This window comes from Papaver somniferum, chromosome 8 (genome assembly GCF_003573695.1).
Source record: "Papaver somniferum cultivar HN1 chromosome 8, ASM357369v1, whole genome shotgun sequence".
NCBI lineage: Eukaryota > Viridiplantae > Streptophyta > Magnoliopsida > Ranunculales > Papaveraceae > Papaver > Papaver somniferum.
The window spans coordinates 148,445,157-148,467,741 of NC_039365.1; the positions used below are offsets into that span (position 1 = coordinate 148,445,157).

The window sequence follows — 22,585 nt, forward strand, 5'->3', positions numbered from 1 at the left end:
GAGCTAAACCCCAACACTGGGATGAAGGAGGAATCCCTATTTCACGCATGTGGTAATTCTAATAATTCTTTTATGACTATTTGCATTGATTTTTAATCGATTTATGATTTTTATTGAATGGGTGTGATTTCATTTGATGGTGTATGCTTGGTCTATGTATTTTTGATACATCATGCTTTTGATTTACAATCATTACTTTTCAAAAATCTACTTTTTGGCAAAGAATAAGAGTCCATATTTTTAATATTTGATCTATAATTGATTGGAATTATTATTTGAATCACATGAATGGAATTTGGTGGAATCCTGAGTCTCAGTCTCTCTCGATATTCGTGACAACCTTGTGAATATATTTTTAGTATTTTTATTCTTAGTTCTTAAAACAAACCTTTACACAATCCGAGTTGAACAAACTTTACTACCACTTTCAAAACTACATCATGAAGACACTAACTTATGGAATAGAAGATTAGGCCACATGAGTGAGAAGAACATGAAGATTCTATGTTCAGGAGGATATCTACCTAAGGTGAAGTCTGTTGATATGAGTTTTTGTGAAGACTGTATTCTTGGTTAGCAAAAACGGGTTAGTTTCAGCAGAGGCAGCAGAGCCTTGAGAAGTGAGAAACTTGATTTGATTCATACTGATGTATGGGGACCAATTGATGTTGCATCTCACAGCGGGTTCCAATATTATGTCACCTTTATTGATGATCACTCAAGGAAGGTGTGGCTTTACTTCATGAAGAATAAGTTAGAGGTGTAAGAAGTGTTTAAGAAGTGGAAAACTTTGGTTAAAACAGAAACTGGTCTGAAGTTGAAGTGTCTAAGGTCAGACAATGGTGGTGAGTATGACAAAACAGAATTCTTACAGTTATGTGCTACAAATGGAATTCATTTGGAGAGGATAGTTCCAAGGACGCCACATGAGAATGGAATAGCAGAACGTATGAATTGGACGTTGAATGCACGTGTTAGGTGCATGAGGTTGCAGTCTGGTTTGCCCGAGACCTTCTGGGCACATGCAACAGAGACGGCTGCTTATCTAATCAATAGGAAACCTAGTAGTCCATTAGATACGAAGATACCAGAGGAGGTTTGGACCGGAAAAAAGGTAAATCTTTCATATTTGAAAGTTTTTGGTTGTTGGTTATGTTCATCTTAGTCCCGGTGAGAGGTATAAGATAGGTGCTCAAACAAAGAAGTGTATATTTCTTGGTTATGGAAATGAAGCTTTTGGGTATTAACTTTTGGACTACGAGGGTCACAAATTTATTAGAAGTAAAGACGTCACTTTTAATGAGAATGATCTGTACAAGGACAGGAATAAAACACAAGTTGAAGATGTAGGATCAAGCAACATCGATAAGGAGTTGTATATCGATATTGATGATGTTTCTGGAAAAAGTGTGGTACAAGAAGAGCACGATGTTGCTGATGGCGGAGAAGTACAAGAAGGGACTTCTGCTACAGTAGGAGTTACTCCTACAGTTCCAAAATAAGTACGAAGATCATCAAGAACTTCGAAACCGAACCTAAGGTATGCTCTGAATTATCTATTACTTACGGATGAAGGTGAACCTGAAGATATTAAAGAAGCACTAGCGGCTGATGATTCAGGCAAGTGGAAACTTGCTATGGAAGATGAGATGAATCCACTTGAGGAGAATGACACTTGGGTGTTAGTACAATTACCAAGAGGTAAGAAGGCGTTGCATAATAAGTGGATTTATCAGATGAAGTCTGAAGCAAATGGAGATATTCGCTACAAGGCGAGGTTGGTTGTGAAAGGTTTCCAGCAAAAACCTGGTGTTTATTACAACGAGATATTTTCTCCAGTTGTAAAGATAACTACTATTCGAGTAGTGTTAAGTCTAGTGGCTTCTGAAGATCTCTACCTTGAACAGTTGGATGTAAACACAACTTTTCTTCATGGTGACCTAGATGAAGAAATTTACATGAAGCAGCCAGAAGGATTCATAGTAAAAGGCAAGGAAGAGATGGTGTACAAGCTAAAGAGGAGTTTGTGTGGTTTAAAACAATCCCCGAGACAGTGGTACAAGAAGTTTGATAACTTCATGCATAGAGGTGGTTACTCACGGTGTAATGCAGATCATTGTTGTTACTTCAAAAAGTGCGGTTCTGACTACATCATATTATTACTGTACGTGGATGATATGTTGGTTGCCGGAATATCTCTACAAGAAGTTGAGAATTTGAAGAAACAATTAGCAAGTGAGTTTGCTATGAAAGATCTTGGTGAAGCAAAGCAGATTCTTGGTATGAGGATCATAAGAGACAGAGCTAAGGGTGTACTTATGCTTAGTCAGGCTGAATATATTGAACGAGTGTTGAAAAGGTTCAATATGGAGAATGCTAAACCAGTTAGTTCTCCACTTGGAAGTCAAATTCGTCTTTCAAGTATGCAGTGTGCGAAAACAGATGAAGAAAATGAGTACATGGCTAACATACCATATTCTTCGACTATTGGAAGTCTAATGTATGCTATGGTGTGTACGAGACCGGATATTACACATGCAGTGGGAGTAGTGAGTAGATATGCAAGCAACCCAGGAAAACAACATTGGGAAGATGTGAAGTGGATTCTCAGGTATTTGATAGGTAACACAAACGTACCATTGTGTTATGGAAAAGGTGGTTCTATCTTGAGGGCTTATGTGGATGCAGACTTCGCAGGTGATGTAGATAAAAGGCGAAGTACGACCAGTTATGTTTATACTATGGGGTCAACTGTAATGAGTTGGAACTCACGTTTACAGAAGTTGGTGACATTGTCTACTACGGAAGCGGAGTACGTAGCAGTAACAGAAGCGATCAAGGTGATGACTTGGTTACGAGGTTTGTTAGATGAGTTGGGAAAGGAACAACGAGATAGTGTTCTATTTAGCGACAGTCAAAGCGCTATACATTTAGCCAAGAACTCAGCCTATCATGCTAGGACGAAGCATATAGATATTCGTTATCATTTCATTCGAGATATCTTAGAAGAAGGGGAGTTGAAGCTCGAGAAGATTCTTGGTGTGAAGAATCCAGCGGATATGTTTACCAAGGGAGTTACATCAGACAAGCTAAAGCTCTGCAAGGATTTAGTTGGTCTCTCAGAATGAGGATCTGGGAGGGGAGCCGCACTTACATGAAGATGTTTTAGCACCGTTAATCCAAAGTTGAAGAAAAAGAATAATTGAATACAATCAATGAGTCTTCAAAGTGGGAGATTGTTATTTATTGAAGACTAATTATTATTTCCTAAAGTTAGGTGGTTATTTAGGGAAGGCGTTTCCTAAACTGGCTGGGATTCTTGGTGGCCAAGTTTGTAACCTCTATAAATAGGTAATTAGGCCTTGTAGAATTGTATTGTGTTGAAAACGATTAAGAGATCGATGAGAGATTTCTTGTATAGCTTTTATGGCTAAAGCTAGGGTTTCGTTGTGAGAGAATATTGGTGAGGAACAAGAGACAAGGTTATCGTCTCGGGTAATTGTTGCGGTGTAACTAAGGGTTTGTTGGGATTCACTCGACGTTGTAATCGTTTTTCCTTCATAGTGGATTTGAGTTGGTGCGGCTCAAAGTGGACGTAGACAATATATACAAGTTGTATGTATTGGTCGAACCACTATAAATCTTGTGTCTTGTGAGTTGATTTATCTTTCTCGTATTATTATAGTTGCTTGTGCTTGCTTTACTTATTATTCATCATAATATCTCAAGATCCGTTATTCCGCGGTTGTCAGTGATTCCCTAAGAAAATCCTGACAAGATTTACTTCTTCCAGAAGCTTTATGGTCTCAGTTTTGAATTCACGGTATGCAATTCTTGGTATTTCTCTCTTGATTATCTTTGGCTTTTCAGGTGGATCTCGATTTGGGTTAGCCGCCAAGTAGCTTAGCTCTTCCAGTTGCCTTTATTGCTTCGCTCTTCTACCTGGTAGTTTTAATTGATATCCTCTCTATCCACTATATGGATCTTCCTGATGAGCTAGAGTGAGAACTGCTAATTCTTTTGATACTGCTTGATTCCCTCGGATCACATATTTCCCAGAGCTCATCATGAATTTTAGATTATGGTGATAGCTTGAAGGAACCACCTGCATTGTGTGTACCCAATCCCTTTCCAGGATCACATTATAGGGTGAATGGATGTTGACGACCAGGAATGCCACGTTAGTCTTGATTGGGCATGCTTCAACAGTTAAAGTTGCCTCTCATATTTAATACGTTTTGGATCCATTAAATCAAATTATTGCAGGGTTTTTTGCTCTTAGAGGTCTTTCCTTTGTGAGCTTTATTTTCTCGGTAACCTGCAGGTAGATTATGTCACATGTAGATCCTTGGTCTGTCGGTATCTTTCTGCAATCCCACCCATCAATCATCAGCTCTACCACCAGAGCATCAAAATATGAAAATGTCACTTCTTCTAGGTCCATGGAAGTGAATCTGATGTCATCTGGGGGTAACAGGAGACCTTCTGAGCTTGGGTGGATAAATCTGAGGATGATCTCTTAGAGCATCCACAGTGGGCGAGTATAACCAAAAATTTGGGATGAGATCGTAACACAGTGGGACGGAGTAAAGATCAAATCCCAACCAAAGATCAAATTCCAGACCAAATATGGTCGCGACCAAATCCCAAATTCTAATATAGTCGGGCGTAAATTTAAAGTACGCTTGTTAACGAGCGGAGATTTAAATTACGCCCGATGAAATTTTAATTAAATAAAAAAAAAAGAATGAGGCGGACTTTTAAAGTCCGCCTGATGAAAGGTACAAAGAATGGGGCGGACTTTTAAAGTCCGCCTGATGAAATTTTAATGGGGCGGACTTTTAAAGTCCGCCTGATGAAATTTTACAAAAAAAAAATGGGGCGGACTTTTAAAGTCCGCCTGATGAAATTTTAATCATGTACCGTTGCGTCACAACACGGACTAAACCCAAATTTTGGTCTTTTTTTTGATCTTTGATCTTTGGTTTTGATCGCACCACTGCAGTTGCTCTTAGAGCTTCCTCTTCCTGTCAGTGAGGTCGAGCTATGAGTCATTTCCAACTTGAGCTACAATGTGTATCATGTTGACACACCCTTTGACTTCCTTAGATGGTATTGGAGTTTGACCCTTGGAGATGAACTCGTTTAGATTACCTTCCTTGACCAGGTCATCGATGAACCTAATCAAATTCCTGCAGTCATTGGCGTAGTGACCGTTAGTTTCATGGAAAGAGCAATAATTCTTGTTTTTGGACTCGTTCCTCATCTTTCGAGGTGTCTTCAGGTGACACGTTCATCTTGGTGAAGCCTTTGGATTCTTCAACTCATCTCGCCTATGATTCAGATTTGAAGTTTGACTTCTTTGAAGCTTTATTGATCTTGGAGGATGTTATCTCTTATTCCCAGTCGAAGGACCTGTTGAGTACACTTTTTGTTCGGAGGTCGCGGTTGTTGGCGTGGTAAGATTGTTCTACTCTCTCCTGACTCACTTGTCATCTTTTTTGTATACTTCTTCCAGAGAAGTCAACTCTGAGCCACTGAAAGAGTCCCTCATCTTAACTCGTAATAGAGCATTCTTGAAAAGGACGCAGGGAAATTTCTCTCGAGTCTTTTCTATCGGTGATGCTGCAGCCTTAAACCTTCTCAAAAAGTTCGTGACTCTTATCTTCTTGTTGGGTTACTCTAAAGACTGCCTTTAGAACATCAGCTTGTTTGATGTTCGACGAGTCGGGTGATAACTCTTTGATGTCTTGATATGATTTTATTGAGTTTTTCGGTAAACACCAGAACCACGTTAACTCGTCGTCTTCCAAACCGCTTGCGAAGAATTGTTGGAAAAAAAATGGGTTTCACAAAGGATGAATGACACAGAGAAGAAATTGTTGCACTCCAAAACTTTCAAGGCTTGTATAAATTTCTTTTAGACAAATATTTCTACCCTCCCAATAACAATTGGCGATTACAACAGGTATGCGAAATATTGCCTTCAGGATACAATGAAAGCCCTGCAACGAAAACTGAATTCAAGGTTTGTACCCCTTGATTCAATCAAGAACACACAAAGAGATTTCTGATTTCTGATGATGCTTTTTTTTGAAATAGAGAAAACAGATTGATTTTTCTTATATGTTAAACGAAACTGGGAGAAGCTATTTATAAAGGGTTTTGCACCTGTTGGGAATAGGTTTTTTATTCACCAACAGGTTTCTATTCACGAAACGTCAGGTTCCTTCATCAACAGACATCAATGGTGTCTTTTGGATTCGAAATTTTCGAACAGGCTTTTATCGGCCAAATAAAACCTTCAGTTCAAAAAATTCTTCCGGGGGCGTTGCCCCCTTGAAACCCCCTTTGGTTAGCGGCGTTGAAAATATTCCAACATTCTCCCCCTATTTTCAAAAACCATAAAACAAAGTTAAAACTTTTAAATCAGAGTGACTGCATCACCGAAGTGACTGCCTACGTACCCGAGTGGGATCAAGCCAACGTAGTTCAAGCACAATTGAGACTAAGCATCATCGTTGAAATCAACACATAAATGATAGGTATTTTTTGGATTTGAACCTTCACTTAGTGTAAGAAACTCAAAGCCTTATCGAGGTTCTATGGTGAAACCAGTCTTGAACCAAGTACCCCTTATGATAAAACCGGAGTCTCCACACATATTGATTTCATAAAATCATGTGTTCTGTAGCCAAGCACGTTAATGGCCATGTGCTTATATCCTTGTTCATGAGTCTTCTTTAGAGAACGGTCTTCTTCTCTTAGGAAACGGCCTTATTTCCATACTCATATAGGTAAGTCTTGAAGGTGTTTCTGCGATACACCTTTTACTAATCATAGACTCATTAAGGATTTACATCCATCCTATTTTCTTGCAGAAACCAGCACTAATAAGAAATGGGAAGTTTTTATATTAGTGCTCCATAATCCACATCCATAACTTGTTGGTACCACATTGAACCTTGTTTATCCTTTTCAAAACATAGGTTGGGTTTCTGCTATGGGAGATCAAACTTCGTTCACAGACCTTAGTCCCATTTCTTTCCTTTTTATTGAAACCACTGAACTTGGTAGACTTTTCGTAAATGGGTCTGCCAAATTCCTCTTTGATTCAATAAAGTTAACCGTAACTACTCCCCTCTTGAGTAGTTGCCTAACCATGTAGTGTCTAAGACTTGCATGTCTAGACTTTCCATTATAAGTCTTATTAGAGACATTATAGATTGTAGCTTGATTATCACAATTAATCAAGACCGCCGGAGTTGGCTTCTTCCAAAAAGGAATTTCCATAAGTAGGTTTCTAAGCCAATCTGCCTCCTTACATGCATCAGTTAAAGCTATCAATTCTGACAACATTGTTGAATCAGAAATACAAGTCTGCTTCTTGGAACTCCAAGACACAGCAGCACCCCCTAATGTAAAAATCCATCCAGAAGTTGACTTGGAATTTGATTCTACATTGTTCCAGTTAGCATCGCTGTACCCCTCTAGTGCAGCGGGATAGCCTTGGTAATGCAAACCAAAATTTATTGTTCCTTTCAAGTAAGCCATAACTCTTGAAACTGCTTTCCAGTGTTCATATCCTGGATTACTTGAGAAACGACATAATATTCCCACGGCTTGGGCTATGTCCGGTCTTGTGCAATGCATAGCGTACATAAGACTCCCAATAACACTAGAATACTCAAGTTGAGCATGAGTACGGCCGGTGTTCTTCATTAACTTGATAGTATGGTCTAAAGGAGTAGGTGCTGGATTGTCATCAAAGTGACCATATTTCTTGAGAAATTTCTCAATATAATGAGATTGAGTTAAAACCAACTCATCTCCCTTTCTTAGGATCTTAATTCCCAAGATTACATCAGCCTCTCCTAAATCCTTCATATCAAAGTTAGAACTAAGAAACTTCTTTGTTTCTTCCACAACAGATATGTCAGACCCAAAGATTAACATATCATCAACATACAAACAGAGAATCACACAACCAGAACTATCATGCTTACTATAGATACATTTGTCCGCATCATTCACAAAACCATATGACAAAACTACTTTATCAAACTTCTCATGCCATTGCATAGGGGCTTGCTTCAAACCATAGAGAGATTTCACTAACTTGCAAACTTTCTTCTCTTGGCCTGGTAATATGAAACCTTCAGGTTGTTCCATATATATCTCTTCTTCTAAATCCCCATTTAGAAAAGCAGTTTTGACATCCATTTGATGCACAACCAACTTATGAATAGAAGCAAGTGCAATCAAGCAACGAATGGATGAGATGCGGGCAACAGGAGCATATGTATCAAAGTAATCAATACCATGTCTTTGTTTATAACCCTTGGCAACTAGCCTTGCCTTAAACTTATCAACTTCACCATCAGCTCTCAACTTTCTCTTGAATATCCATTTACTTCCTATTGCTTTAGCACCAGGAGGTAAATTTACTAATACCCAAGTCCCGTTAGTCAAAAGCGAATGCTTTTCATCATTGATGGCTTCTTTCCAGAAATTTGCATCTCTAGAACTCATGGCTTCAGCATAAGTTTTAGGGTCATCATCAGTATGCATAACATACTGGTTAACACTAAGAATTCTATTCTTATTTGCCTCTACAAGGTAATAAATAAAGTTTGGATCAGGCTTTTTCTCAATCCTTCCTCTCTTACTCCTTCTAGGTTCGATATCTTCAGTAGGCACTGAAATATCATTGTCATGAGTAGGAGAGGGATTTTCATCATTGTTATCAATCTCCATAGGTTCTAGATCAGGTAACAATGGATTCTCCATGGGTTGCATTTGAGAACTGTTCCTATTTAAGTTCTCAAAGAATTCCACATCTACAGATTCTATAATCTCAAAAGTGTCAAGGTTTATAAATCTGTAGGTGATACTATTAAGAGAGTATCCCACAAAAGCACATTTATAAGCCCTGTTTCCCAACTTTGGTCTTTTGGGATCAGGCTTTCGAACATATGCTAAACAACCCCAGACTTTAAGTCTTCTCAAGTTTGGTTTCCTCTTAAACCACAACTCATAAGGAGAAACACTCTTCTTTTTCAAAGGAATTCTATTCAAAATATAACATGCAGACAACATAGCTTCACCCCACAAAGAATTAGGCAAACCAGAACTTATAAGCATGCAATTAACCATATCAATCAAAGTTCTATTTTTCCTTTCAGCCATACCATTTTGTTGAGGTGTGTAAGGTGCAGTACGTTGATGAACTAAACCATGCTCTTGACAAAAGGAATTAAATTCAGTAGGAAAGTATTCACCACCACGATCAGAACGTAAAATCTTAATTTTGTGCTCTAATTGTGTCTCTACTTCTGCTTTATAAATCCTAAATTTATCAAAGACTTCATCCTTAGATTTCATTAAATATGTATAAGCATATCTAGTACTATCTTCTATAAAAGTGACATAATACTTATTTCCACCACGAGTGGCAGAACCATGCAAATCACCCACATCACTATGTACTAATTCAAGTAAGGAAGAATTTCGTACTACAGACTTATGGGAAATTCTAGTTATCTTTGCTTGCACACATATTTCACATTTAGAAGCATGATCAAAATTGCAATCAGAAATCAAGCCTAATCGATTCATGTTTCTAAGAGAACCATAATTCACATGCCCTAATCTACCATGCCATAAATTAACAGAGTCAACAATATAAGCAGAACCATTATTTATTAAATTAAGCTTAATCATCCCATTACAAGCATATCCTTGTCCAACAACACACCATTTTTGGACAACACAAACTTATTAGACTCATAGGTCGTCTTGAATCCAGCCTTCATAACAAGGTCGCCGGAAACAAGGTTCTTCACGATGTCAGGGACATGTAAAACATTAGTAAGAGTCACAGTCTTTCCCGAAGTAAACGAGAGTTCAACAGTGCCTTTCCCAATAACTTTGCTGCGTTGACCGTTTGCGGAGACAACATCGTTTCCTTCTCCACTAACCGGTTCGTATGTCTTGTAAAGATTTCTATCCTTACAGATATGGATGGTTGCACCATTGTCGTACCACCATCCACCCCCAGTTTCAGCAACAGCATTGGCGGCTTGCACCACGATCACAAGTTTGTCATCGACCATATTTGCCTCCTTTTTCTGGTTCTGCTGTTGTTTCTTTTTGAGACGACAGTCACGAGCAAAATGGCCGGGTTTGTCACAGAAGTAGCAAGGGCCGCCAGCGCCCTTCTTCTTACTCTTCTTGTTGGGATGCTTCTTAAACTGAGTATCATTCTTAGGTTTCAAGGAATTCGGTGTTTTAGATTCTTCTACGCTATTCACCTTAGAATGGTTTTCAGAATGTGGACTATCCTTAAGTTCTCGCTTACGAGAGTCCTCTTCTATGCGAAGATGACGTTGTAAGGCCTCTAAATCATAGTCAGTCTCAGCATGCTTAAGTTTCTTCTTATAACCATTCCAAGAAGGGGGGAGACGAGAAATAATAACCCCAACAACAAACGCAGAAACAAGATCAATTCCAGCATCCTTAAGATGATTAACTATGAGTAAAAGTTCACTGACCTGGGCAGTGATTGACTTACTGTCAACCATCTTAAAATCCATGAAATTGCAAATCAGGAATTTCTTGTTGCTTGCTTCAGAAATCTTGTATTTGTTGTCAAGCGCAGTCCACAATCCCTTTGCAGTCCCAATACTCCGATGTGCATTGTACACATGTTTGTCCAGAGCATTCAAAATATGACCACGACACATGAAATCATCTTCCTGACGCTGCTTTCGTCTAGCCTTCAATTCCTCAGTGTCATTGTCAGTTGCAGCAGGAATTTCCTCCAATCCATCTTCAAGTATGTACCACAACTTGATGGTGATCAGGAAAAACTTCACAGTCTCTTGCCAACGGGTAAAACCTTCACCATCAAAACGTTCCAATCGAGTAAAGGTTTGGTTCATCACTTGCAGAGATTGAGCAGTAGCATTCGAATTCGAAGATTCACCCTCCATTGCCAGAAATTATTTGTCTAAAAACTGTTGGAAAAAAAATGGGTTTCACAAAGGATGAATGACACAGAGAAGAAATTGTTGCACTCCAAAACTTTCAAGGCTTGTATAAATTTCTTTTAGACAAATATTTCTACCCTCCCAATAACAATTGGCGATTACAACAGGTATGCGAAATATTGCCTTCAGGATACAATGAAAGCCCTGCAACGAAAACTGAATTCAAGGTTTGTACCCCTTGATTCAATCAAGAACACACAAAGAGATTTCTGATGATGCTTTTTTTTGAAATAGAGAAAACAGATTGATTTTTCTTATATGTTAAACGAAACTGGGAGAAGCTATTTATAAAGGGTTTTGCACCTGTTGGGAATAGGTTTTTTATTCGCCAACAGGTTTCTATTCACGAAACGTCAGGTTCCTTCATCAACAGACATCAATGGTGTCTTTTGGATTCGAAATTTTCGAACAGGCTTTTATCGGCCAAATAAAACCTTCAGTTCAAAAAATTCTTCCGGGGGCGTTGCCCCCTTGAAATCCCCTTTGGTTAGCGGCGTTGAAAATATTCCAACAAGAATCGTGTCAGTATCAGAGTGCTCTCGAGATACAGTGTCATCTTTTGTTCGTAGCGGAACACATGTTTGTTTCGGTCTGTATCTCCTTTGAAGCTCCTGAAATTTAGCAAGTGGAACTTTTCCGATAATTTACATTCTCACTTCTTTAAACAGTGTGCCATCCTTGAAAGTATATATGGGTCTACCCTGGGCTTTGAGAAGCTTGAGCCTATTTTCTTGCTCTTTGAACATTCTTTTTCATTCTTGAGTCAACTAACAATTGGATATCGCTTCGAGCAATGACTAGATTTGTCTCAAAGTCATGGTCCCTAGGTGCAGACGATATTTGGTTAGCCATCGAGTTGTAATTTCTGAAATGTCGTCTCAACTGCTCTTGATGACTAATTAGTTGTAACGTGTCGGTCGGTTGAGACGTGTTCTCTAGTGATGGAGGTTGAGTTGTTGTCACTAGTAGAGTGTTGGTGCCGGTGGGGTCATTTGATTAACTCTGTCAATCAATGTCAAAATTGACTTCAACAAATCCTGGAACATGTTTTGAGGTATTTGTATAAATGGTATAGTCGATGTAGGTAGATCTCGAAGTAACCTTCCTCTCTCTTGTGGAGTGACAGTTGTACCCACCAATACTGCTACTGGATGGCCTTGTAGGCCTAGTACATTGGATGGTGTAGTCGGCACGTCACCACTTGGAATTGTTCTCTCAGGTTGAGCTCGAGCTGGCGAAATCACTCGACCTGGAGGAGAGTTTTGTATGACCGGAGTCGTTACCTCTAAGGTACTCGGTGCAGGTGTTCCACCTGGCGATATTACTCGAGGTCGAGGCGGTAAGCTCTTCTTCGTAGTTGCGATGAAAAACCACACATGAGTTAGTCTGACCGTGTGATTTCATTGGATCTTTCATATCTCGAATCGTCCTTTTCCGCCCAAAACAAAAAAATCATTTGAAAGATGTAATTTCTCAATATTGGATCATGCATTTAAGATTTTTTTTTTGTTGGTGATTCTTCTTATCTAGAAAATTTTACTAGTGTAGCTCGAAAATTGGGCAGAGAACAGATAGAAGATGCTAGATCTTTAAGATAACCTTTTACTTTTTGTATAGTAATAATATTTTTGTTTTTCGATCATATTTGGAAACTTCATGAAATATTTTTATAACGATATAAGTCAGTTAATACTTATTCAACTCAACTTCTTTGTATTACACATTTTAAAGATTGATAATCGATCTAACATTTCATCACTTAACTCTAAATCAACTTCAAATCATTCAATCTGCGTAAGGTAAGATCTAAATAGTGTTAGACACACAAATTTCCATGATGATAATACTAGAATTTGAGATGATTATATATTGAAGATAGCTAGATCAAGATGATCATGCTCTATTTCAGATATAACATCAACCTGAACTTTAGATATGTTGAGATATCGATCGATTTAAAGAAATTGCATGTAGATTAAGCTAAAGCATGAAGTAATGATGGTTATATGATCTATTTGAGCATGATTTAGATGCAGATGAAGATATTCAAACGCATCTAAACAGAGATTATGCTTTTAAGCAAGATTTTGGATCAACATTATCATATGATAATGCAATTCTGATTTCTGAATTCGTTTTTCTCCTCAAAAAAGGATTATTATGCGTTAGAATTATGATCCTCAGAAAATTTCAAGATCAGAATCATTATTATGATGCATCCTTAGTCGATACCAATGAAGATGCATATTTTTTGTGTCGTCTGGTCGATCTTACGAAATATGCACCAACACAATATTATGATTTGATTATTGGTTTCAGTCCAATTTTCAGACTCGATCTGTTTTTGATCTTCGTCTGAAGATGATTATCTTAGTTCAGTTGGTGATTATCGAATTATCTCTTGGTCGTGATAGCTACTTAGTCAGAGAGAGAATCAGAGAAAGATAACTCTTATTCATTTAGTTAGATTGAATCGTACGTCTTAGTTTGCAAAGAGAGCTAGTTTAGCGTGTGACTCACACTAAACACGTTAACACAAAGGGTCCACTTCTGCCTAGCTGGAGGTGACATCATGATCCACTCAGATTTTACTTTGTTAGTCGATTAATCACTCGACCTGTGATCTTTAGAATATCTTGATCTTTAGATCGCGATCCTGACAGCCTTGACCTAGACTTCACTTCTCGCGTCTCCCACGTGTCATCCGTCGTGTCTCGTCTTCTGTTAAGTCTTCATCTTTAAATCGTGCTCGATATAAGGACTTATAACCCGATCTCGACGTGAGCTCCTTTCTAGCTCTAAGTTCCAAGAAGCTCCAGCTATCGGTTGCTGGTAGATGCTATATTTATCATCCACAATAATGTTCAGATCACCCATCAAAGTCCAAGGCTGATTAATCATTTTGCCAATATCTTTAATATAATTCCATCGAGGAAGAACAAATTGGCCGCTTAAGCCTTTATTGATGAAATTTCTTTCTTATCAGAGAAAAAAAATGAAAACAAACAATTGTTATCATGATTCCATAATCCTTATGAGATTAAAATATGTTTTAGACTGATTCTAACAACACAAAATTGGTTAAAAAGACCAAAATCAATAATTTCTGGGTGAAAAAGACATCTAGCTTTTGATACTGTTTAAATGGACAAAAATGTAAAAATCGCTAGGATGTAAACAATTTCAACCTACCCATTTTCAAATATTTTTTCTTATTTTTAATTTACATCAGGATGCATCCAGTTTCATCCTTGCTATTTTTTAAGTTTAAGTCAAAATGAATCCAGTTTCATCCTTGCTATTTTTTTGGTGTCCATTTCACCCATACTAATTTTTACTCATCCATTAGAACCATGTTTTAAAAATATTTGGACAAATAATCCATTTTCCGTTCTAACAATTAACCAATTATGTTTAACAAAAATGAGCAGTGGTCGTCGGAACCAGGTCTAGGAGTCTCTGACCACTACGTACACCAAGATTATAACTTAAACTACTAACCTAATACATAAGATTTTATCAACATTTTGGCTTAGATTGATTCTAACGTTCAAAGTTTTTAAGAACAAGACCAATAAACAATCACTTTTCAGACATTTTCCTAAACACTACCTTATGGAACGTCTTATTCAACCAACCCCTTCACATTTTCAGACATTTTCCTAACTACCAACATAATTTAAGGAAAGTCAAATACAATTAAGAGTTCTACAGTGCTAAAATTCAAACAAAATATTCTCCTCTTAAATGACTAAAACACCCTCAAGGTGAGAACAGGATACTCCAACAATTTCCTCCTTATCTTCAGGTCATTAGAGTAATTATCAGAAGAACGTAACTGAGAAGAAGTAAAGAACCAATTCAGATTCAGATCTCTTCTCCACTTCCTCTTCAATTTTAGGAAGTCTGAATGAACAGAAGATAAAACCTATTAATAAACCCTAATCTTTCTCAGCAGATTTTCAGTCCAAAAATCGTCAAACCCCTTTGAGATTTTTGAATGAATGGGTAAAGTCTCAGTAGTAATCTACATTTCAGTAGCTTTATTACTACTTTTTTTAATTTCACATTCACCAAAAAAACACTCAAACAATCATCACCGTCGTCTTAAACTCCGATCAACTTTTAAGTTCTCAGATAAACATCACGAGCCTGTTCCATTTGATCCAATAATAGCTGATATTGAGCGTCGCCGTGAAGATAGAGAATGGGAAAGGCAGTATTTTGAACATAATCATAAAGACTTTGTGGTTCATCATGATGAGGACCATCCTCATGATGGGCATGATCAACATCATGATCAGCATCATGCAGCAGCACAAGCAGCTGAAGGACAACCTGAATGGGGAGATTTTATGAATGCTGAAGATTATGTGAATGATGAAGATCGATTTAATGTTACTAATAGAATCTTAAGTTTATTTCCTAAGATTGATTTTAGTCCTGCGGATGGGTTTATTACTGAATCTGAATTGACTGATTGGAATTTGAATCAAGCTCATGAGGAGGTTATGCATCGTACTGATAGAGATTTGGAACTGCATGATAAAAATCGTGATGGGTTTGTTTCTTTTGCTGAGTATGAAGCTCCTACTTGGGTTCGTAATGCAGGTTAGGAGGTTTTTTTCTCTTTTGCTCCTATGTGTTGTAATCTGTGGTTGGTTTGTTTATGTTATTGCTTAAATTAGTCAAATTTCAAAATTTGATTTTGGGTTTTGGATGATGGGTTCTTGGTTGTGAGAATTTGATATAGTGCATGAATTTTGAAAACATAGATGCTGTTAGGGTTTCAGTCATTAGTCATTGATACAAAATCTAGTCAAACTTGGGGCACTATTGGAGCGAGGGTTTTGGGTAAATTTAGTAGTGCCAATTTGTGTAAGACTCAGGCGTCTGTACTGAGCTTCTTAGTGTTGTGTGAATTTGAGCTATCGTTAGATGAAGCCATTCTGATCAGGGTTTTTTTAGGGGGCAGTTGTGATATGCTTTCTATCAATGCCTGCAACACATGGTCTGTTTGCTCAGTTCTCAATGGAACTTTAAGGTCATTTATCTGCAACACATGGCTTCTTTGTTTCCATACAAGGTTAAGCTATTATCATGCTGTTCTGGTAGCACAATGATGAAAAGGCCTTACCTTGTTTGTTTCATGCTGTTCTGGCAGCACAATGGTGAAAAGGCCTTACCTTGTTTCATGCTGTTTTGGTAGCACAACATGAAAAGGACAAATCTTGTTTCATGCTGTTTTGGCAGCCATAATGGAAAGGCCAAATTTTGTTTCATGCTGTTATATGGTAGCATCATCCTCGGTTACGTAGACTTTGGTTGCATGTTGCATCCCCTCGTTTATTCAAGCCTAATGTTCGAGTGTGAAGGTCACACTTGGTGTATTTATAAACTGCAAGTGGTTCAGCCTGGAGACCTTTCTTCTGTGATCAGTGTTTTACAACTTAGTGCCTTGTGTAATTCTAGTATTCATATCCTATCATTATATGTTTTCTGGTAGGATATACTGCCTTAACTGTAGATTACCTTCTGTTGACAATTAATCTTTGTTTTGCATCAGATAACAATTCATTTGGGTATGATATGGGTTGGTGGAGAGAAGAGCATTTCAATGCTTCAGATGCCGATGGGGATGGTTTACTTAATCAGACAGAATTTAATGAGTAGGCTTCAACTTGCTTTCATATTTTTATTCTCTTAATTTCTTAAAATAGTATCCTGATTTAACCTCACCTTGTGTCGTTAGCTTTCTGCATCCGGCTGACAGCAGTAACCCTAAGCTAATTGAGTGGTTGTGCAAGGAGGAAGTAAGGTAAAAATAGATCCTTCAAGCTTTGGTCTGTATAAAAATAAATGCAGCATTTTTCCTATTTCTCTCATAGCTTCCCTTTCTTTTTGTATATAATCATCTAAAAGGAAAGTAGAACAAAGGAGAAGTTTCTTCTGTTTTTCGATTCTTTCTGTGCATGACAAAATTGTTGGGCTTTGCTTCACAGAGAGAGAGACACCGACAAAGACGGGAAGCTTAACTATAAAGAATTTTTTCATGGGATGTTTGACTTGGTGCGGAACTATGATGAAGAAGGTCATAACGCTACACATCACTCGGACTCTGATGATTCAATGCAAGCACCTGCCAGGGTTTTGTTTCAGAAGATTGACCTAGATGGCGATGGGTACTAACCAGCCTAACTTATATTTCTTGTCACCTAAGTCCCAAGTCTAATTTGTTGTTAGTTTATTAATTAAGCTGGCCTTTACCTTCTCTTGTTTTCAGATTTTTGTCAGACAAAGAACTGTTGCCAATAATCGGCAAACTTCATCCATCAGAGCGTTACTATGCCAAACAACAAGCTGATTACACCATTTCGCAGGTAACAGTTGATTTGGATAAGTGTTTTTCTTTTCACTAGAACGTTTGCAGATACTACTTGCATGGTATAATTGCAAATGGTGATTTTTACTCTGAATCTTGGAATGCTTGTTTGATTTACTGAAATGACATAGAAACACGCAAATACTAACAGTGAGAGATTATTGGGATCAAATGCAATCATTGGAGTTACAATAAAATATGGGTTGTTGAGTGTTGTTATGTTTCTAACATGGGACCTTTATCTAATGAAATGTCTAATTTTCCAGGCTGATTCTGATAAAGATGGTCGACTATCGTTGGCTGAAATGATTGATAACCCTTACGTGTTTTATAGTTCTATATTTAACGATGAAGAGGACTATGAGTATCACGACGAATTCCGTTAGTTTCAAGTTTTAACCTTGATGATCAAGTTCATCTGTTGTGTTTATTATATTCATTCGTGAAAGATAAAAGAGAAAGATAAAAGAGAAAGATCATAGAACATTAGGATTTGTATACCAGGTTTGCAGGATTTTGTTACACATTTAAGGTTCAAATTCTCTTTGCAAGTTGTGTTATATAAATACTACAAACATTTTGTCACTAAATTCATGTGGGTATATTGTTATCAGAATTAGTACCTGGTTCCTTGTTTGTATATATTCTTTACTTTCTATCTACAGTTCTTTTGCCATGACAATTCTTTTTTATGATGGATAGACAATTTAATTTACTAGAATTTAAAAATGAAATACAACTCAACATTTTATTGATGTGGATTGACGGTGGTTCTAGACAGTCCCAGCATCCAAACCACACAAAAAACGGCATTTGAAAAAGCTCTCGCTTTTTTTTTTGGTGGGTCCAGTGGGCCCCGCCGGAGGACAGTGGGGGCACTTTTTTTTTGGTGGGTCCAGTGGGCCCGCCGGAGGACAGTGGGTGCACTTATGGTGGAGCCCATTGAAAGTTTGTGAGGAGTGGTTTTGCCGTTGTTTTTAGGAGGTTCAGATAGAAATTTTGGTTTTTAGGAGGTTCAATAGCTTGCATCCTTTTGTTATTATAAAGTAATAATAGGAGCAGTATCAGCCCATATATAAGTGAGCTTATCTACCCTAGTTAATTTAGACAGTGAAATAGCTACCTTATTTCTCTATTTTGGCACATAAAAATATTGCCAAGAGGTAGAGTTTTTAAAAACAACTTAATCTTTAATAAAATTACGAGGTCTCGGATCCGTACAGGCATCTTCTTTGTTAACCGCATCCACCACATCTTCTTTGTTAAACGCATCCATTGCGATCTTTGAATCAAGCTCAAAATTAACCTTCTCCAGGCTTTGCCCATCTTACAGTCTCACAGACCCATGCATTCAGCTTGTTCTGCACTTCTAATGTTCCTCAGGTGGATGCACCTTGCTGCTTGTTGTGCACCTGTAAAATTTCGAATGGTTAGACCAATGCCACCTGATTTATCAATATCATGATAGAAACCATCATAGTTTATAGTAATAACATCTATGGAGGATGTATCCGGTGAATGTTATTGTGATTCACTTTGGTTATCTTATTAGGATTAAGAGATTTCTGAGCTGCGTGTTCTTCAAATAATAGTCTGCATCTGGTAGCTATCTTCTCTGGAGTAGAGATGGTGCTCTGAAAGACCTTGTCACATCTTGCATTCCAGATACACCATCCAACAACACCTCTTTTAACAACTTCAAGTTCAGTAATCTGTTTATTGTGGGGACTGTTAAACCAACTGCAAACCCAGTCTACAGGGTTATTAGAGTTGTTAGTAGACCAGCCAATAGTTGAAAACCATACAGCTGGAGATTCCAAGTGTTAATCACAGAAAGGGAAAATGTCCACTAGTCCTGGAACTGTTGGACTAGAAACACATTTCCAAAGGAATTGACGTATTCTTGGAAGAGTATGCAGCTTCCACAGAGAAGTAAAGATCTTCTGCATTCCAGGACCAACTGAAACAATGAGATGCTCTTCGAACATTTTCCGATAGCAAGACTTGACTGAAAAGTTTCCATTTTTCTCGAGAAGCCATATGATTCTGTCTTCTTGATTGATATGGATAGAGATATGAATAGTATAGCTTACAGTGACTTGATCGAACAGATCATGTAAGAGAGTTACATTCCATGTAGATTATCTGAAGTGAAGAGCTGAGAAACATGAGTGTAAAGATGATGTACAGCGCAACCCTGTTTTGGCTGAGGAGGAGTAGGCAGATCTGCTATCCAAAGGTGCTTCCATATGAGCGTTTTTGTTCCATCTTCTAAACTCCAACAACTATGTTGCCTAACAAATTGCAGTTCCGAGCTTATACTTCTCAAAGACCATGTTAAGTTGTATTTCATTTTTTATTGGCTTACTTTAATTTTAAACAATAACTAAAATAAAAAATATATATTTAAATTGATGACATGGAGGTTATTCCGAAGGTAAATAAGATTATTTTTTTTGAAGACCTTTGTATTTAATTTTCCATCCCGCCTACTTTGTACGACCTATTATTTATTTTATATTTCTTGAAGAAAAAAGGTAGAATTCTATTAGAAATATAAAAAGGTATTACACAACTTGAGGAATGGCTCAAGCCCAACCACAATTACAGTTCTGAGACATTACAGTCCATAACAGAATCCCACTGTGATATTAACTCCCTAAAAGAGTGGAATTTAAACCAGTTTTGTAACTCTCCCCATTGAAAATCCAGCGCTTTATCTCTATTATGACTTCATCTTTATCTTTGTCGCGTTTCTTGGTCATTACTCTTCTATTTCTCTCAGTCCAAATTGACCAAATCACTGCAAAAGTTAAGACTGGCCATACTTTTCTGCCGATTTTTCTTTCTTTCCTGCACTGCCAATTCTGCAACTGTTCTTGTAATGTGAGTCTATATGTCCATTGCTGATCCATTCTTGACAAGAAATAGTCCCATATGGCCTTGGACAATGGACAAAGAAGGAGAATGTGATCTAGTGTTTCTAACTCATTGTTGCACAGGCTGCACATGGTGTCTGTAATACTGCAGCTTCTGTGGTTCAAGTTATCAGTGGTGGGTATTGCATTTTGTACTGCCAGCCAAGCCAAAACCTGTGCTTTAGGTGGAACATGTTTTCTCCAAACATATAAAAACTCCTGAGGGTCAGGGTGCATCTGTTTCATAATGAGCTGATATCCTTCTTTTGCAGTATAATTCCCAGTTTGGAAGGAAATTTGATCATTTGTTGTAGTCAGAATTGGTGGACTCCCAATTGTAGCAATGAGATTAGAGAGTTGAGTTTGGGTTTTTTTAGATGTTGTCTGCTTTAGTTGAATGCACCAACTCCAATTTTGAATATATTCAGCAATTTTTGCTCTCTTGTTGGATGCAGCTTTGTACGTGTTTATGGGTGAAAACTGTTTCTGCTGGTTTTGGTAAAATTGGGTGTGTGTGGATGAGAAACGAATCTAAACCCTAAACAAATGCACTGCACGGGAGTGCTTTTAATTCGAGAGATCAATCTATACAATTCTGGCCTAAACCAAGAAATGGACGTTCCAGACTTGCTTCGGTCACAAAGTGAAAGAGATGGGGTTGATCTTAGGGAGGGAAGCGAAGAAGGTGTTGAGATTATGAAGGTGTTGGATGTGTATAACTTGTATCAGAATGATGAACTGGCTTGTACAATGAAAGCTATCAGTTCTGGTGTTTTCTGGATACTGATGACAATACTTGGTTTTTCTGTGTTTGTTCGTGTTGTTTGGAAATAGGCGAAGGACCTATTTATACAAGTCATTGAGCGCAAACCCTCATCTCGTAGAAAGTGGAGTAAGTTGAGTGATGGAGTAGTGGGGTCATGTAGGTGATTGCACGATCACGTCTTAGACCACTTCCCTCATCATATTAACCGTCCATGCCTCCTGACACGTTCTTATATATAGGCGCGTTGCACGCCGCACACTTTAAACCGCCAAACCAATATCCCAGTAAATATCCCCCATTTTGTGACATGTTTGATGTCTCGAGTGAGTGGGTTGAGTCGTGGGACCCGCCGCAAGAAATAGCACGTGATGCTATTGGGTTAAATAACTAAGTTATTTAAGAAATTGATATTCATGAAATATCGTGTATGCTCGATGCATGTAATGCATTGAAAACAATCAATATGTATGAAGCATCACTGTTTTAAAGCTTAACCGAATAAGTCGCGGATTAAGCGTCTTAGAATAGCAACACGCCCAACCATCTTCGAGTGATCGTTTGGAGACCGCATGGGCGATATATCTCCTGGTCGATCACTCCCTGTGGAAGAGTGGCGGACGGTTATCATCGATGTGTTTCATTGGTCGCTTAGTTCTTAACCTAAGCTGTCCGACCAAGCTAGCAAAGTTGGATGGAAGAGATGGTTTGCAACACTTATTTGCGACCGTTGATGGAATCCTAGGTTTCCTAAGAGGTGCGCAAGCATCCCTCTTTGGCTTGACCGAAACTACTCATGGGAGCCAATTTTGGTGGGACCGATTGGTCGTGCATGGAGACGGTCTGTTGTTGTGCACGTTTATACCTCTTTGTCCCATGAAGGCTTGATCTAGGACACTCAAGTTGATTGGCGAAGATGAGTGGCCGTGATCGATTTGCGATAGAAATCCATTGCCGCAAAGTATTTGGAAGCCGCATGACACGCCACCTTTGGGCGTGCGTTTCGAGACGCTCGGCCATAGATGGCCCAGGCCGGTCGGTTACACACATATGTGTACCCACGGTGATCACGTCAACATCCTTGGGACCTCTTGAGTTTATATCTACACCCTCTGTTTAGGCTGGCGAAGATGGATGGACGCGATCGAACTGCAACAGTTATGCAGCGCCGCAAACCCTAATTAGGGTTTTAAAACGGTCACGCAAGCGTGACTTTGGCCAATCGGTTTGGAAAGCTATGCTTCTCCTTTGGAGAGGTCGATCGTGTGGGGCCCATATTGGGCTGACAGTGAACATATATGCACCTCCCTGATGGTCCTAGGCGCGATCTAAGCCATCCAAATATGCTGGCTAAGTTGGATGGTTGAGATCAATTTAAGACGCTAGTGGAATTTCCGTGACCCTTGAAAAGCCTCACGCCCATCATGTTTTGGGAAAACGTTCATGGTTCTATGACCATGCCGTGAGCAAG

General features: G+C 38.3%; 1 protein-coding gene across 1 annotated transcript; it reads left to right on the forward strand.

The window, feature by feature from the left end:
* Window positions 1-14,902: 14,902 nt before the first annotated feature.
* Window positions 14,903-18,073, forward strand: LOC113303439 (calumenin-B-like). Its single transcript, XM_026552468.1, has 6 exons — window positions 14,903-15,662; window positions 16,618-16,720; window positions 16,804-16,869; window positions 17,054-17,233; window positions 17,335-17,431; window positions 17,700-18,073. Exons 1-6 carry the CDS (start codon window positions 15,056-15,058, stop codon window positions 17,817-17,819), a joined length of 1,173 nt encoding a protein of 390 aa, XP_026408253.1. The 5' UTR covers window positions 14,903-15,055; the 3' UTR covers window positions 17,820-18,073.
* The last annotated feature ends 4,512 nt before the right edge of the window (window positions 18,074-22,585 follow it).

Coding starts and splice junctions, on each gene's coding strand:
- LOC113303439 (XM_026552468.1), top strand. CDS start 15,056: ATGGGTAAAGTCTCAGTAGTAATCTACATTTCAGTAGCTTTATTACTA. Junction 15,663..16,617: donor TACTTGGGTTCGTAATGCAG/GTTAGGAGGTTT, acceptor GTTTTGCATCAG/ATAACAATTCATTTGGGTAT. Junction 16,721..16,803: donor AATCAGACAGAATTTAATGA/GTAGGCTTCAAC, acceptor TTGTGTCGTTAG/CTTTCTGCATCCGGCTGACA.